General features: G+C 39.1%; 1 protein-coding gene and 2 pseudogenes across 3 annotated transcripts in view; 1 reads left to right on the top strand and 2 right to left on the bottom strand.

Annotated features, from left to right (window-relative positions):
- The first annotated feature begins 284 nt into the window (after nucleotides 1-284).
- On the top strand, nucleotides 285-3,747 carry LOC111346907 (kynurenine formamidase pseudogene; annotated as a pseudogene). Its single transcript, XR_015989111.1, has 2 exons — nucleotides 285-425; nucleotides 1,644-3,747. The product of XR_015989111.1 is annotated as a kynurenine formamidase pseudogene (transcript).
- Nucleotides 3,748-8,793: 5,046 nt separating this feature from the next.
- LOC148729544 (uncharacterized) overlaps nucleotides 8,794-17,231 on the bottom strand; it is a 60,918-nt gene continuing 52,480 nt past the window's right edge. Inside the window, exons 2-3 of the mRNA XM_088726169.1 lie at nucleotides 9,921-10,035; nucleotides 8,794-9,348 (exon numbers count right to left, since the gene is read on the bottom strand). Of these exons, the coding sequence (XP_088582295.1) occupies nucleotides 9,068-9,348; nucleotides 9,921-10,035 (396 nt within the window). The 3' untranslated portion in view covers nucleotides 8,794-9,067. The remainder of the gene's footprint in view (nucleotides 9,349-9,920; nucleotides 10,036-17,231) is intronic.
- Nucleotides 12,089-16,525, bottom strand: LOC148729549 (uncharacterized; annotated as a pseudogene). Its single transcript, XR_015989110.1, has 2 exons — nucleotides 13,162-16,525; nucleotides 12,089-12,571 (listed from the first exon to the last, which is right to left on the bottom strand). The product of XR_015989110.1 is annotated as an uncharacterized LOC148729549 (transcript).

The raw sequence follows: 17,231 nt of genomic DNA, 5'->3' as shown, positions 1-17,231 counted from the left end.
AATGAATCAAAACTGATTCATGAGCTGTAAAATTACTATAATACCGAACAAACTGAACAGACAATACTTACCATGTTGTCCGCTTTCGAAAGTGAAAGTTAGGATCTTGCCGAGGAAGAATGCATCACGTGATCATGATGTTTGTTTTTCAACCACCCCTTGTTGTTCATGGTCACGTCATACAATAACATTCCTCCACCGAAAAGAAAATTAAGCACAATTCTTTCTGAGATTGTTCCGAAATTTCAAATGTTAGCTTTGATATCATTTTGAGAAAAGCAAAGTACTCCAGCAACAGAAAACGGAAACGTTGATTTACTTTACCCTCCCCTCCCCCCATTTCTCCTCGACTAGCCCTAGTTCTCCACGTCCTGTGTTCCTCTCCAAGAGCAGCTCGGATTTGAAGATTGTGGAACGTATTTGTGGTAGGTTTTAGACACTAACCTTATTCCCTATATAATAGTTGGCTTCTTGGAGTGCTATTCGTGTTAAATGAAGTAGATTTAGGTTACTAATGAGACAATGAAATCTCTCAGTTCGGTCAAACACTTTGGCTTCTTAGGGACCCAGTTTGCGTCTAAACAACGAGGAAGCCGGCACAGTCAGACAGATATAGAGTAGATCACAAGTTTTTTATAAGCAAACGTTATGAAACGCTGAAAATATTAACTTAACTTGCTACAGCTTCTATTTCACCGTTTATTTACTATAAACATAATTCTTCTTGTGTTTGCAGTGATCTTGAAATTATTGAATGTTGTTGAATATAATCCCCAAGATGAAATTGAAGGGATTCTTCAACAATATTCAATGAGCCTGCGGGAAATAGTTACTTTAGTATAATTGCTGCGGTGCTTTTGAATTCTGTTGTAAATTCTGTAACTAAAGAGAGCTTTGCACACATTTTAACAGTTTTTACTACTCATATCAAAGTAAGACAATTATCACAGGTTTATTAAATTTGATCAGCAAAAACTTTACAATTTCCTTTTGAAAAGTCTGCTGCCAAACTCAGTAGCATCTTTTCTGCTCTTTACAATTGAATTTTTTCCTTTTTATCACTTCCTTAGAAATTTTGACAAAATGCAGGGCAGCCATTTTAAATGTGGCACTCCTGCCATAAATCACTTTGTGTAGGGTGATTATAGGAAGATATGATGTGATCCTCCGCCAATCAGAGCGCACCTCTCTATAGAAACCTGAGCAATTATACTGAATATATACATCACAATCTCACAAGTTTGGCTTGATTTTTTCACCTGTAAGTTAAATAATTTCATCACTAGCCAGCTTACAGCGCACACTCGCTAGCTCTCTTAGATGTAACAAAAACCTTTTACCATAACAGCCTTGTATCGACTGACACCCTTCTAAAAATACTTATGACAAAAAAATCCTGAACTAGTCAAAGAAGAGAGATGTCTTTTGTAAATGATCACACTTTCTTGGGAGATAAGATTGTGTCAGAACTTTTTGGGATGTCTTGGGAGTTTGGGAATTTTCCAAATGTCCTTGGAGCTGGTGTAGGGTTGTCAGATTTTCTTTGAAGAATTTTCTGGATATTAAGAACATGGCTGACTGAACCTCCTCCCTTTACCAATTTATGGTCACTCATATAAATAAATGTATTGCATTCAAAACAGGGCAAAAGATCAAGATATTCAAGAGGAAACCTAAAAAGCACTTTGTGGTGTGTGCTTGTCATTGAATATTGCAAACATGGATGAGGAGAAGAATGAATGGCTGGCTCAGTACTATTCTCCAAGCAAATGGAACAACAGAATGGACCCAGGAGGGGTAGTAGATTATCATGTGAACAATTGTACTGGCTACAGCGAAACCACTCGTAAAAGCTCTCACTGCGAACTGAGTATCTGTTATGGTGAAAAGAAAGCTAAGATGGATATATTTTACTCTGCTGAAGAGAATGATGACACAGTTGAATCTGTACATGAAAAGAGTGGCAGCTCTGCAGCAGTGGTGCTCTTTGTTCATGGCGGGTATTGGCAAGAAGGGAGTAGGAAGATTTACAGCTTTGTTAGTGAATCATGGACTAAAAATGGTTGCGTTGCAGCAGTGGTCGGTTATAACCTTGCACCAGAAGCCAGCTTGGATCAGATGGTTGGAGAAATACAGTCAGCAGTGAAATATATCAATACCAGGTTTCCAAAATCCAGACTATTCTTATGCGGCCACTCAGCTGGCGCACATTTGTGTGCCATGATGATGGTGTCAGACTGGAGCAAGGATCCATCAATTCCACAAGCCATTCATGGTATGTTCTTATTATCAGGAGTTTTTGATTTGGTACCTATTGTAAGCACTTATGTCAATGATGCATTAAAACTGACTGAAGAATCTGCTGCACAAGTCAGTCCTCAAAAACTTCTGACAAAGATGTCACCAACGTTTGTTTGCCCTATTTTGGTTGTAATGGAAGAGTACGGATCCCCAGAGTTTTTTCGACAAGCTAAAGAATTTGTTGAAATCTTAAAAAGTCATAAGGTTCAGTGTTGTTTGCTTCAGCTACCAGGGGTAGATCACTTCAGCATGATTGAAAACATGGTGAATAGTGATGATCTACTCTGCCAGGAGATTTTGAAAGTTATCAGAAACATCAACTCAGCAAAGGGTGAAAAAGGAGTCAAAATTCCAAACTCAGGTCTTTGATTTGACTTTGTGAATGTTTTATGTGTTTACCCTAATGTTATTAAAAGGTTAAGTGCATAGTCACGCTGTGGTTTTAAAGGTTTTTTTCAGTTTTCAACTTGAGTATTACCTTGATTGATTAGGGTTTTACTAAGGATTCTGAGAGCAGGATCTCTGAGAGAAAATGTAAATTTTTTGCTGTTTTCTTTTTCACACATTCAAGAAACCTGTTATGATAATTTAGAAAATATTGTATAATCAGAAACTAATATCAAAATTACCTTGAAAACTGGTTTTGTCTGGAACATTTTAAAGTTGTTCTTTGTAGTAATTATACTTAGAGTGAAAACATCTCTATTTTTAATGCCTTTGAAACAACGATGCAGGGCAGGTTATTTACACAAGGTCTCACCCAAACTACAGTTTTACAAAAGCAGAGAGCCTCAGGGATTCTCTATAAGAGAGTTTAATATCCTTCACTGTTAGCTTTTGGCCTTATTGGCACTGTTCACAAAATTAATGTTAAAGTTCAGATAAAAGGTTCAGCTAAGTAAAGATGGCTTAGAGTTTGGTTGTGCCAACCAGTGGCTAAAGTTTGTTTCAATTGGGAATAATTATCAACTTAATTTCAAGTAATTAAACATTTGCTATTTATATTCTGAATAACTGGTTGACATGAGTCATCAACTATTTATTAACCCTTTACACCCTAACGTCAGTTTGTATATTCTCCATACTGTTCTTTATACATTTCCTAAGCTGATGACAAGGAGAATTTATTGAACAATCCAGAGGATCTTTATTTGGTGATCATTTCCTTTATTCTCGTGACCTTAATGTGTGATTCAGGGGTGATATTGTAAGGAGAAATTAGATGCTTATCACTCTTAGGGGTCAATGGGTTTATTACCAGGCCTCAGTTAGCCTCAAACCTGTGCCAGCCAGATACTAGTTGGGCATTACTACCAGCTGAGCCATGCCCCAACATGTTCAATCATTATTTTTCAGTACCTCAGCCAGGCTCAATGCTAGCAGTCTAGAAATTGTCTGTATATCAGAGATATTTTCTCAAATAAATGTATTCGTTTTATGCAGAAATTGTAATGGTACAACGGTAACAGGACTTCATGGTCGAGTTCAGTCTGTAATCATACTCATGATTAACCAATCAGACTCTCACCTAAACTCCACTCAGTCTTATAATTACCATTATTTATTGCAGTCCATCTGTTGGCAGAATTACCTGATACCTTAGCTTCACGATCTATTTTTATATCATATAAGATTAATTTCCCCCCATAGCCCCACCTGAAACGTTTAGCGCACAGTTTTACCAGAGAGTAGAATTTTGATGTCTTAATTTCTCCATGTGGTGATTCCATTTAAGCGTTTTTATCAAGGAAGCTGGCACTGCCATGTGTTGCTCTTTTCTTGCAATGTGATGCACGTGGCCAAATTGGCCTTCATACTCAAGCAGCATCAACACAACCATCATACGCCACGAATCACCTTTATGCTCTCGTCTGTGAAGCTTCATGGCGCCAGGCAGGCGAACAACGTAGACGAAATTGCAAGACATTTGTCCACAGTACCTGCGTTATAATGGTTTAAGAGCAGGTTCACAAAGGCGCTATGGCAAGAGTGACGAAGCCACGACACTCTTCACTATCTTGTTTATCGAGGCAGACCCTGTAAAAGCGCGGTCGCCGGTGATCACCGGCGACCGCGGTGGGTCCAACTGTTCCATCTTTGAACGAATATAGTGCTGTGAACGATACCAGTGCATTAGTATTAAAAAGTGCGTGTCCCATTTTATTTCCAAACTAACTAATTAAGAAATGACTGTTAAAGATTCCTCGGCGCCTTTGAAACAGGACAGAAACGGTCTTTCAAACATATCTACAGGCGGTTGTGCGGCAAGACAAACAATAGGTGTGAGAAATAAAAAATTTGTATGGCGCGCATTTTAAAACCGGCTCTCGAGTTTGGTTGGAAAGCCGCAAAATTTGTTGAAACAAGTCATCATATTAATCTAATCCGCGTAAGAAACATGCACTAAGGACAACGTATATGTTGTCTATTAAGATTATTCACCGAGAGATCAGGATGGCGGGCGATCTTTCTTTTCTTTGAAGAATTTGGTGGCGTTAGCATTCCTAAAGCGCTTCCCTCTGCGATTGCAGGACAGTCCACAACTTTTCCTTCTAAAGCTGCAATCTTCTCCTCCAAGGCTTTGAAACCGTTCTCGAGCCGCGACTCGATACTCTGCAGCTTGTTAAGGATGGCATCGGAAATATCGCTCTGGTTTCCCTCAATGATTTGAAGTGAATCATTTACATGTCTCAGCTGCGCTATGACTGACGATTGATCCGTTCAATCAGTCAATCAATCAATCCTTTATTTAAACACGTGACACCTAGGAGTACAGAAGTTCTCGTTAAAACGTGTACGTGTATGTACAATTAGAAATAAAACATAATTTCTGTAAGAATACAAATAATAAGTAGATCTATTAAATAACTAAAAACAGGATCGAAGATCATGGACAAGAGCTATCAATTAAAAGTTACAATATTAACAATAACGATATTTACAATCACTACCACTAAGCCATGTGGGCTTCAAGAGAACGCTTGAATGAAACAATATCTTGAGATTCTCTGAGTCTAGGGGGTAGCGCATTCCAAAGTTTACTAGCTAAAAATGAAAAAGACCGATGTAAAAACTCAAGATTAAAAGGAGGTAAATCTAGCCTTGTACTGAGCCCGCGTAAACTATACGGTACATTTCTAAAATTAAAAAAATCACTTATATAAGGAGCCCCTTTATCATACAAGCACTTATATAACATAACTAACGATTGGAATTGCCTACGATTCTCCAAAGACTTAATGTCGGCCAACTTGAGGAGGAAGTCGTATGACACAGACTTCGAGAAGCCTAATATAGTTCTTAATATAAAGTAATTAGTTGTCTCTATTTTAGTAGTCTCCGCGTTACCTACCTGCAACAGCTTCTCTTCTGTCAAGATAGGCTCTCCAATCTTCAGTCAATTTCGATAAGGCCGTGCAACACGAGTGACCCTTGAGAAAGCCTGACAGATTCGGTGAGAGTCGCCAATAAAAGGCTTCATAGATTTGATCGAACAATACCTTCTCATATAATTTCGATAAGGAAGTCAGAACAGAAACTGGACGATAGCAGGTCTTATCCGTCATACTTTCCTTCTTGAAAACAGGAACAACGTCACTGCTTTTCCAAACTATTGGCCATTGACGATTGGTAATAAAATAATTGATTAAATAATAAATAATAAATAAATAATAAATAATTGATTAAACGGGTAACCGGCTCGGTAATAACAGGTGAGGATAAACGAAGTAGCCTCTGAGATATTTTATCGCAACCAACAGTCTTGTGAGGGTCAAGAGTATCCAAAATTTTCCTTATGTAGCCAACATCAACTGGAACGAGGTCAAAAACATCATCACAAGTTTTCTTAGCAATGACTTTAACACTACGATGATCAACAAACTCAACCATTTCCTTACTGTCACCATCACTCCTGGACACCTCGCAAAAGTAGTTGTTGAACATTTCAGCCACCATTAATGAATTGGTAATTACACGCTCATTCTCAATCAGAATTATCTTTGATTGCTTCTTTTCTTTGCTTGGCAACAAAGGTCTCAACTTATTCCAAAACTCACCATGATGTTTAGTGTTTGACGATGCCTCCATGCAGAACGCCTTCAACCCTTTTCGTTTCAGGGATGTGACGTTGTTTCTCTGTTTCTTGAATTCCTCCCAAGAGGTTGTTGTTGGGCTCTTTGCATGTTTCTTAAACAGTCGATTACGACGCGAGATTTCGCGTTGAATTAATGGAGTTATCCATGGCAACTGATCACCTCTGACCCGTTTTTTCTTTATTGGTGCGTGTTTGTTCAACACTTCAGTGTACAATTGAGCCCAATTTGTGTGTGTCCAATTTGTTTTGAACTTCAGTCAGTTTCATTAAAAGAAGGCGGAATTCTGAAGGACTGGCGTTTCCGATTCTAGAACTTGCCATTTCTGATCGAAAGTTAGACGACAGATCGACAGACACGTTTTTACAGTCGAGTCAGATATTTGTTGAGCACTTCGAGGTTCCCCCAAGACGCTATCAAAGCAAGGTTATTTGATTGGTCAATTCACAAGGTCCAGTTCTATGATTAGATCTGAAAGGATAATTCATCGCGGTCGGGCCCGCAGGTGTCAGCAGCTTCAGCGGCTTTGTTGTCGGGCGCTGGTATTTTGGATCAGCGGTTTGTTAGTTTGGCGCAGAAATCGACGCCGAATTCACCAGATCGATAGAAGTTTTTCATGAAAGCATATACTTTACACTTTTTCTTTTTTCCATCCTCAATCATGAAATTTGTGACTTTTCAGGTCCTTCCATTCTTTCCAAATCGATGTTTAAACAAGAACTTAAAATTTTAACTAGAGATCAAAATTTCAATTCTAACTCAAACTCCAAATTTCATACTCAAACTGGAATTGTTTTAACTCAAACTCAAAATTTCTATCAAATGATCCAACCAGCTCAAATGATTGAATTGCCTCAAATAAACCAATCAGTCAATTAAAGCTAATTTCCTTAAATGGCCCAACCAGCTCAATTGCCTCAAATGACCCAAGGAGCTCAAATGACTGAATTGCCTCAAATGACCAAACCAGCTCAAATGACTGAGTTGTCTCAAATGACCAAACTGGCTCAAATTACTGAATTTCCTCAAATGACCCAATCATGGTCAATAATCTGAGGAGCCCCGGTTCAAATCTGCCCCGCCTGCGGATTTGGACACCCAACAAAACCTAGTGAAAACATCGTTCCTTACATTTAAGGGCGAAAGCGCTGAAGGTTATGGTCTAGGGCTTAGGGCTAGGGTTTAGGATTAGGGTTAGGATTGGGATTAGGGCTATATGATACAAACAACGCTTAAAGGGAAGTTTGGTAGGAAAGTTTAAATCTGCGAAGGGGTGTTTACATCTGTTGGCGGACTTGCACCGGGGGATTTAAATCCGCGAGGGGACCAAATCCGCTATGCACTAGAAAACGAGCTCTACTTCAGCGTTTCCCTTTGAGTAAGAAAACAATAGACGAAGGTCATACTTTCTTGACGTTAACCGTTAGTAATTCTGTGTGAACAATGAAACGCTTGGAAATTGCAGCGCTCTTGTCCTTACGAAAACTACAAAAGCTACAGGAAAGCAAATGAATAAAGGCTGATAGTTTCTAAAGAAACTGTTTGGGGCTGCGTCGGTGGGGGTAACGAAATATTACAGGAAAACAATGTAAGCTGTTTACAAGTGTTTGATAGAGCATGAAAGCAAGAGACGAACAACAATGATCTTTATTACTTAAACACGGTCATGAATAATTCTGAGAGAACAGCATGGTTAGCTTGCTCGGGAAAATTAGAGAAAGACTTTTGCTTGAACAAGCTATACACTAGCGTTTTCATGGGGCAGGAAAGAAAATCGACGAAGATCATGTTTTCATGCTATTAGTAATTCTCTAGGAATACGCTTGGAAAATGCAGCGATCGTAAGCTCGGGAAAACTAGAGGAAACGTTCAGGAAGTCAAGCTAGCGCTAGCGTTTTTGTGGAGCAGGAAAACAATCGGCGAACTTCTTGTTTTTATGGCATTTACTGTTCGCAATTCTGCAGGTAAACGCTCGAAAAACTCAGCGTTCGCGCGCTCGGGAAAATTATAGAGTAACGTTTAGGAAAACGAGGTAGACACTAGCGTTTTCGTGGAGCAGGAAAACAATTGACAAACATCATGTTTTCATGGCATTCACAGTTGGTTATTTTGTGGGAAAACGCTTGGAAAATGCTGCGTTCGCGCGCACGGGAAAATCATAGTAAAATGTTCAGGAAAACAAGCTACACATTAGCGTTTTCGTGGAGCAGGGAAACAATCGACAAACATCCAGTTTTCATGGCATTCACCGTTGGTTATTTTGTGGGAAAACGCTTGGAAAATGCAGCGTTCGCGCGCACGGGAAAACTGTAGAAAAACGTTCAGGAGAACAGGTATAATAAGAGGAGTTTTCCTGGTGCTGAATAACTTGAGACGAACTTCATGTTTTTCTGGAGTTTTACTGAGGGTGGGCAGTGAATTTGCCGCAGTTTACAGATATCGGAAAACGTTAGTTTAATGTTGAATTTCTCAGACATTCACCATTTCGTAAAATTAACAGTGAACGACGGTTTTTTTGCCGTGTGAATATCACCGAGCACTCGTCTAAAGTCTTTACTAGGACAGTAGTAGTATACCTCTTTGGTCGGGGAAGGGAGGCAGCTCAGGTAACGACTTGGGATAGTCTGTTTTAATTCTCTTAGGTTACCCTTAAATTTTCTGAATGTGAAGTTTTATTGGCATTGATATTCAACAAATAGATACTTATGTATTCGCTGGCATGGATCACCGCCAAAAAACGCATTGGTCGCTTCCAGCTCACAAGTGGAGCTACTTTGACAGATTTGCTGTACTCGAGCAAGAGAGTTCCCTGAGCGGCAGTTGGTGTTACCAATCAATTGGTGAAGACACGAGTGAGAGTCAAGCCTCCCATAGTTTGCAGACAGAACTTTTATCTTTCCTTCATTTTTGCATCTCAATTGGCCTGATTCACCCTCGCAGATTAAAAGGTGACCTGTCGAAAAAGCTTTTGACATCAGTGTTAAAGCAGAATGAACCATTCGGAAATTTTTATGGTTCAGTATTGCTTAATTCATTTTGAAGGGGTTAGTTTCATGTTTCATATTCCATCTTTGTAATTGAACCCTTTCCACCCTAATATCAGTAACCAAATTCTCCATACCATTCTCTATACATTTCCTAAGGTGCTGACAAGGAGAATTTGTTTAACAATCAAGAGCCTCTTTGGTTGCCGATGATTTCCTTTATTCTCACAACGTCAACATGTGATTCGGGGCTGATATTGTCAGGAGAAATTAGATGTTGGTCACTCTTTAGGGGTTAAATGGTTAGGTCATTTTTTACTCTATTCACTTTTATTTTGCATCACTCACTGGAGTCTTTAAATGCTTTGAGGAAGGTTGGGGGAGAGGGGTTGGGCGTATCCCCTATGTTATATCGCATCTAAGGGAGATAACAGGGGCATCATTCATCCTTCATCTTAAGGGAACCGGGTTAACAAAGCAGATTTTTTGCAAAAGCGATGTAAAAAAACGTCTTTTAAATGCTGTAGGCTGGGTAACTCACCCATCTCACAGTGTTTTCCGCTGTATCCAGAGGCACATTTGCAGATGTATTCCTCCTCGTTGAAAGTCGGGAAGCAGGACCCGCCATTTTTACAAGGATGCTCCTTGCAAGGACTCTGCACAACATAGAAAATAACAACTCCCTTGTGAATGGTGAGAAACTTTTAAAGCCGCATATTCATAATAGTATCGTTTGCCAAAACACCCTCGGCTTCAGTTGCTGATTTTACCTTCCCTTTAATTCGTTCCAAGTTTATCAATTTTCTGCACCTTTGTGACAAATATCACTGACTTAAATAATTTTTCAAAAACTGGAAATTGTATTTGAAAACGTGTGATTACAAATTGATTACTTGAAAAACCTAATTCGATCGGTGAGCCATCGGCAAAATGGATCAGTGCAAAGAGAACACAGTGTTTATTTGTATCTACTCGAGTTTGTTTTGAGTTTGTTTCTTATCGTGACTTCACTTACTAATAGGCGTTATCAAGAGAATATCAGATTTTATTTTCTCGGTCTCAATTCTTGTTGAATAATACGTTTGGGTCATGAGAAGGCTCGAATGAAAAACAAAAATTACTGAACTTTTCATCGATGCAAGCCGTATGTTTCCGTTCCAAAAAAAGTGTACTTGCAAATAATTTGTGAATTTCTCTCTGCTGGAGTCTCAGTGTCTGAATTTAAAAAGCCAAGAAAGTGTTGATGTTTGGTTTAATTGAGGAATTTTATTTCGAGACGTTTGGTCAATGAGAACGCTCGAATGAAAAACAAAAAACTACTGAATTTTTCATCGATGCAAGCCGTATGTTTCCGTTACAAAAAAAGTGTACTTGCAACTAATTTGTGAATTTCTCTCTGCTGGAGTCTAGGTGTCTGAATTTAAAAAGCCAAGAAAGTGTTGATGTTTGGTTTAGTTGAGGAATTTTATTTCGAGACGTCGGTTTTCTGTTTCTTCAAACATTGCGACTAATTCAAAATGAAATAAAATGGAAAGATATTCGGTCTGTCAGAACAGTGCTAATTTCAACATAACACCAGTGGAATATCTTTATTTCTATTTATAGAATTTAAGCCTTAGCAGCTTGTGTAGCAAGGTTGCGATCGAGAACTACGTACTTCAAATTTACAGCATAGCAGTTTCTGTATGAACATTAAGTTTGAACCAACTTTGTTCTGATAGTAATGAAACTCTCCGCTGGCAGCAAACTTATCCGTTTGGTTAAAAATATCAGCGTTCAATAACAACAACAACAACAACAACAATTTAACATTTATATAGCGCAGACTACTATATAGATAATCAGTCGCGCTTTACAATCAGTTAAGTTGAGATCGGACGTCAGAATTCATCAGGCGCATTATGCAGCCACTTCAGTCCATGTATTGATTTCACCTGCCCTCCCCAACTCACCCTAGATTAGACACTACACAAAGATAGACTACAACACCGGGCACTACGTGCCCTACTCTTTTCGAAGAGTGCGTGGGTTCTTTAACGTCCCACAATTTTTATAATAACTCACACTCGTACATGTCATCAGCTCCCGAATCTGTCGCGAAGTTTATGGAGAAGCATTGCTTGTTAGCCAGACATTCGAAAACACATTCATCGAGAGTTGACAACTTCAAAGAAGCCAAGATCGGAGAAGTCAGCTTCGAGAAAGGCTTTTCAACAAAGTTTGCGAAACTCGATCGAGAATCTTGACGATTAAGATTTTCCCCACTGGACTGAGAACTGATCGTCAGAATTAAGATGACAAACTTCGAAAGTAACTCATTCATCTGCGAGATGGATGTAATGCATGTTATATCATGACAAAAAAAGAGTTGTCAGGTTTTCAGTAAATTAAAAGTAGTACTTGAAAATTTGAACGTAGATCATGCCGGGCCAAAATTACTCCCGGAAAAAAATTAAGCATAACATAGTTGTCAGGTGCCAAGACTTACCTGAAAAAACAAAAAATTGGACGTCTTAATCGTGATTGGTTTTAACACTTCACATTCGACTATAAAATTAATAATGAATGACAAGAGCAGCTGCCAAGAAAGAAGTATCCTCGACCGCATTTTTTGCCCCATGATTGATATATATGACTGGGGTTAACTTCTGAAGTTTTCCAAAGTCTCCAATAACTGACTGAATAAATAAACAAGCCCTTTTCGACATATCAGTTCCAAAGGGCGTTCCAGCCTTTATAAGTCTGATACTTTGTGAAGACCTTTTGTTTAAAGAATGAAAACATTTACTGAAAAATCAGTATCCTAAACATCCATATGACTGACTTTTTTCTTTGTAAGAAAGGCTAAAGAAAGTTAGCGGCTCATAATCACAACGATAACCTTTTCGTTAGACGTCTATTCAAAAGATAATTCGTCCTTCAAAAAGATTGATTGATCGGGCTGTAAATATAATGGACGGCTTCTAACGAAAACTATTCCTAATATCTAAATTAGGGGCATGCCTTTCTGCTAAGGAAGAAACCCAAAATTCTATTTACTGCTCAACTGCAAAATATTTCTGTGTTATATCACACGAAAAGTTCCGTTTCATACAGTAGAGACAAAGATGAGGATCTTCAAAGAAGTCAGCTTCACTCAGTCTCTAAGGATTTCCTAATCAGTTTTGAACCTTGCATATTATGTCTTCTTTCCTGAAAGGGAAGATTTACAGCTGATTATAAGAAAAACAGTAAATTAATTGTTAAGTAATTTAATATGTTACTTCCTGGAATTTTTGCTGTCACGGTTATGCCAGATTTAGTTGCTGTGAACTATAGACATTGTAGCGCAGCTCGCTTTGAAATTAAGACTCCCTCTTCTTTTTGTCTCGTTGGTCTTTTTTTTAACAATATTAGAAGACATTGAGAACTACATGGGATACACAACACAAATCCTTTTTTTTACCGAAACCAGCTTCCTTTCTTTGCTCCATAAAATGAATTAAATGAGGGTGGGCGTGCGAGAAGACTAACGAATTTGTATTTTGTGTCTTAAGACTTTTGGCTTTTGCAAATCGTCCTAATTTAATAAAATACGTTCCAAAGTCTCCTTGTACACTCTGTGGAGAGGTTACTGAACAAATAAACTAACAAATCCGTGAGTCTTCCTGACTTCCTACAACGTTGGTGGTTTGATATATTTGATTCTTGGTTCCTTCTAACATGTCATACAAAGTTGCCAATCTGAGGGTCATTTCTTCGGTTTCTTAATTCAAAACTTGACTCATTACACTCTTACCTACCTCAAAGTGACATTATCACCAATCAGCATGAAAGGAGCCCATTTCTTCACTGCGGGAAAGCCATTATCTCTCATCCACTTTCGGACCTCGTGGAGAGATTCGCTGGCACTTTCAACACGAAACAAGTGTTCGTAAAAATGATTCATGAACTGCTCTGTCAATTCGTCGTCCAGGGCCCACCGTGCCACTAACACCGAGCGAGCACCGGATCCTAAGAACGCCCGAGCGATTCCAATTACTCCTTCGACTTTAATTTCTCCGCGTCCACTGTGACAGCAACTTAGAACAACCAGTTTAGCTGGAAGTTGAACTTTGGATACGTCAGCCATTGTCAGAAGGTATTCTTCTTCCTCGGGAATATTATTCGTTGTGCGAACAGGGCAAAGTTCTATTTCTCCTTTCTAGGGATCTCCATGAGCAGCAAAATGTATCAGCACAACTGACTTCATCTGTTCAATAACCGCCTCCTTTGTTGCATGTCTTCCTAACAATGGGAGGACGCCAAGCATTTTTGCAATCATCTCAGCTTCTTTTCTTGCGCATGGCAATGGTTTGAGGATAATCAGTTGCCCCTTGTAAATCACTTCGCTCACCTCAGTTTCACCCACTATGAGAGCCCCACTCTCACTGTGGTAGTTAGAGGACTGTCCTTAATAAGTTTGAGGGTGGTCAGAGAAGGAGCAATACGGATCCTGAATTTTTCAGACAAATATCTCCCTCCTTCGTCAAGTAAGGTTGCAAATGGCACTTGGTACATGCAGCTATCAGGGACAATGATAATTTCAGGCTCCTTCAATAAATCGGCCACGGGAGCGATGATTGTTTTGTAGCACAAATGAAGTTTTTTTTCTCGAGTCCATATCGTCAGCTTTATTGTCAGGCAGAGGCGATCGGTTAACATCATCACATGATGATAAAACGGTGTCGTCATTTAAAGAGCGATCTTCTTTGTCGACGGAACAGTGGAAAGTCTCCGAAAAAAGCACTTTCGGGTTGGGAACTGATCCAGCATTTCCAAAAGTAGACGTGTCCATTCTAACATTTCGGAAATGAATAACTCCGCTAATTTTGAGAATCCAAATTCGTACACCTTTTTCATCAGCTGAAAGGTACAGAAAAGTACAATTGGCTTCTTCTTTGATAATATCTTGGATACCACACCATGACTGCGGATCGCCTGAGAACTGGATCTGTTTAACGGAATACTGAGCCACCATCAAGTCTGCTAGAGCTCTTGCCCGTCTCAGTTCTTCGACATAAAGAGCTTGATGCAGATTCCCGACGACAGAAAGTAATTTACTGAGCATCTCATAGGGAAAGGCGCCATGCTCCTCCAGTAGAGATATTTTGAAGGAATCTTTATCTTTCACGAAGTCTCGCAATTTTTCGAATATTTCAATACATTGGAAAAGATACGAAAACGCTTCTTGAAGATTGAACTGAGTCAACTTCAAAACTGCAAGGCTGCAAATAATTTTAAACTCACCCATAACTTCTCCAATGCCTTTAAAAACTCGGATAGCCTTGCATAAATATTCTTCAGCTTTATCAAGTTCACCTAATAAATGAGACAATGTTCCTAAGTTTCCATAATCAGTTGCTGTTCCCTGCCTGTCGCCAATTTCCTTTCTGATTGCAAGTGCTTTCTCGGTGAACTCCTTAGCTTTTTTGTATTCACCAAGCGAATGAAACAATGTTCCTAAATTTCCGTATTCAACTGCTTCTCCCTTTCTATCCCCAATATCCTTTGTGATTGCAAGTGCTTTCTCTGTGTATTCTTGAGCCTTTTCGTATTCACCTAACGACTGAAAAACTACTCCTAAGTTTCCGTAGTCAGTTACTTCTCCCTTTCTGTCACCAATTTCCTTTCTGATTGGAAGTGCTTTCTCGGTATCTTCTCTAGCCTTCTTGTATTCACCAACCGAATGATAAGCTGTTCCTAAGTTTCCGTGATCAGTTGCTTCTCCCTCTCTGTCGCCAATTTCCTTTCTGAGTGCAATTGCTTTCTCAGTATATTCTTCAGCCTTTTGGTATTCACCGAGCGACTGAAACAAAGTTCCTAGGTTGCCAAGGCCATTTGCTTCTCCCTTTCTGTCGCCAATTTCCTTTCTGATTGCAAGTGCTTTCTCAGTATACTCTTCAGCCTTTTGGTATTCACCGAGCGACTGAAACAAAGTTCCTAGGTTGCCAAGGTCAGTTGCTTCTCCCTTTCTGTCGCCAATTTCCTTTGCGATTGCAAGTGCTTTTGCGTTGAAATATTTAGCCTTTTTGTATTTACCTAGTGAATAAAACAATGTCGCTAAGTTTCCGTAGTCAGATGCTTCTCCATTTCTGTCGCCAATTTCCTTTCTGATAGCAAGTGCTCTCTCGATATATTCTTTAACCTTCTTGTATTCACCTTGCGACTTAAACAATATTCCTAAGTTTCCGTAGTCAATTGCTTCTCCTTCTCTGTCGCCAATTTTTATCCTCATTTTAAGTGCTTTCTCGATGTGCTCTTTAGCCTTTTTGTATTCACCAAGCAAATGAAACAATGTTCCTAGGTTTCCATAGTCATCTGCTTCTCCCTTTCTGTCGCCAATTTCCTTTCTGATTTCAAGGGCTTTCTCGGTAAATTCTTTAGCCTTTTGGTATTCACAGAGCGACTGAAACAATGTTCCTAAGTTTCCGTAGTCAGATGCTTGTCCCTTTTTGTCGCCAGTTTCCTTTCTGATTGCTATTGCTTTCTTATAATATTCCTCAGCTCTGTCGTATTTCCCAAGCGACTGAACGATAGCACCAAGGTTTCCGTAAATGGTAGCTGCGCGATTTCTGTCACCAATTGTCATAGTGATCGCCAGTGCTTTCACAGCGAATGAAATGAGACTCCTATCCCTAAGTAACACTCTGCTTCTGCTTGTTTGTCTCCAGTACTTCTCATCATATCGATTGCATGCTGATAGTATCGACTTGCCATTTCAAATTCTTTTAGACTCTGATATATATTTCCCAGTGCCAAACTTACAATACCCTCGCTAATTGTGTCATTAGAAGCATGATGCATTATAAGGAGTTCCTTAGCATATGTTTCTGCAGATGTGTAGTCAGGGACCCGGCACGCCGCCTCAAACATTAGCTCATTGATTGCTCGGTAAAACAGGGTAAACTGGTCTTCTTTTATCCGTGCGTGCGTTAGACCCGAGAAATATCAAACATTTTTCGCCCAACTTCATGGCTTGTAAGTCACGCCCAGTCTTTTGGAGGAAGGTGAAAACAGCTACAACTGTAGCCAAAGTAAAGGCTAGAGGACAGGTTGCAATAAATTCCTCTATGGCGTCCATTACGACCTTTTCCTGGTTATTTAAGTGAAACAAATGTGACAGCGTCAATCTGAGGATTGAATTCAACTATGTTAGATCTGTCTGCAGCCCCTCGATTGAAGAGTTTTCAGTTAAAATCAAGAAATGCAGTTGATCACGGTGAAGGCATTTAATTCACTAAAATTTTCTTCTAACCTAAAAGTAAGAGACCTCATAGCTTTGGTTCGCTCGACTTACTATTGTATTTCACAACAGGAACCACTAATGTTCGTAATCATTAATGTTTTAAGAAGTTTTTATAATAAAAGAGGATTGAGGATCAAAAGAAGCTGAAATTTTGGCCGGTGTTTAGTTTTAAATCAAAGAGAAGGTGTCAAGATGATAAAAATACAGGTTTACAGCAAGAACTTATAATAACTGTCCTAAGTTTCTTGCCCTTAAGACTAAACTAGTTTAAAGCAAGAATACTGAAGCACGATTTTCCCTACAAAAGAATGCGAGTTGTTTTATTTTTAGCTAAAACAAAAATCACCTATCATATAGAGGAGGAAATTATTCATCCTTACTAAGGTCATTGATACATAAACATGAAAGTCGAGGCACATCAGTCTGTCTTAAAAGTTTATAATGGGGTTCTGTCAGCCAGCCGATGGTCTGGAATTAAGCCCGCGTTCTATGTATTTATACTTAGGGTACTCCATGGAATAACTGATATCGCATGTCCATACTTCTCAAGGAAATTTTCACCAGCAAACCTGATCATGAGTAAGC

Source organism: Stylophora pistillata, chromosome 6, assembly GCF_964205215.1.
Source record: "Stylophora pistillata chromosome 6, jaStyPist1.2, whole genome shotgun sequence".
Taxonomy (NCBI): Eukaryota; Metazoa; Cnidaria; class Anthozoa; order Scleractinia; family Pocilloporidae; genus Stylophora; species Stylophora pistillata.
The sequence above is the reverse complement of the archived record's forward strand: the minus strand, read 5'-3'. Positions and strand labels throughout refer to the sequence as shown.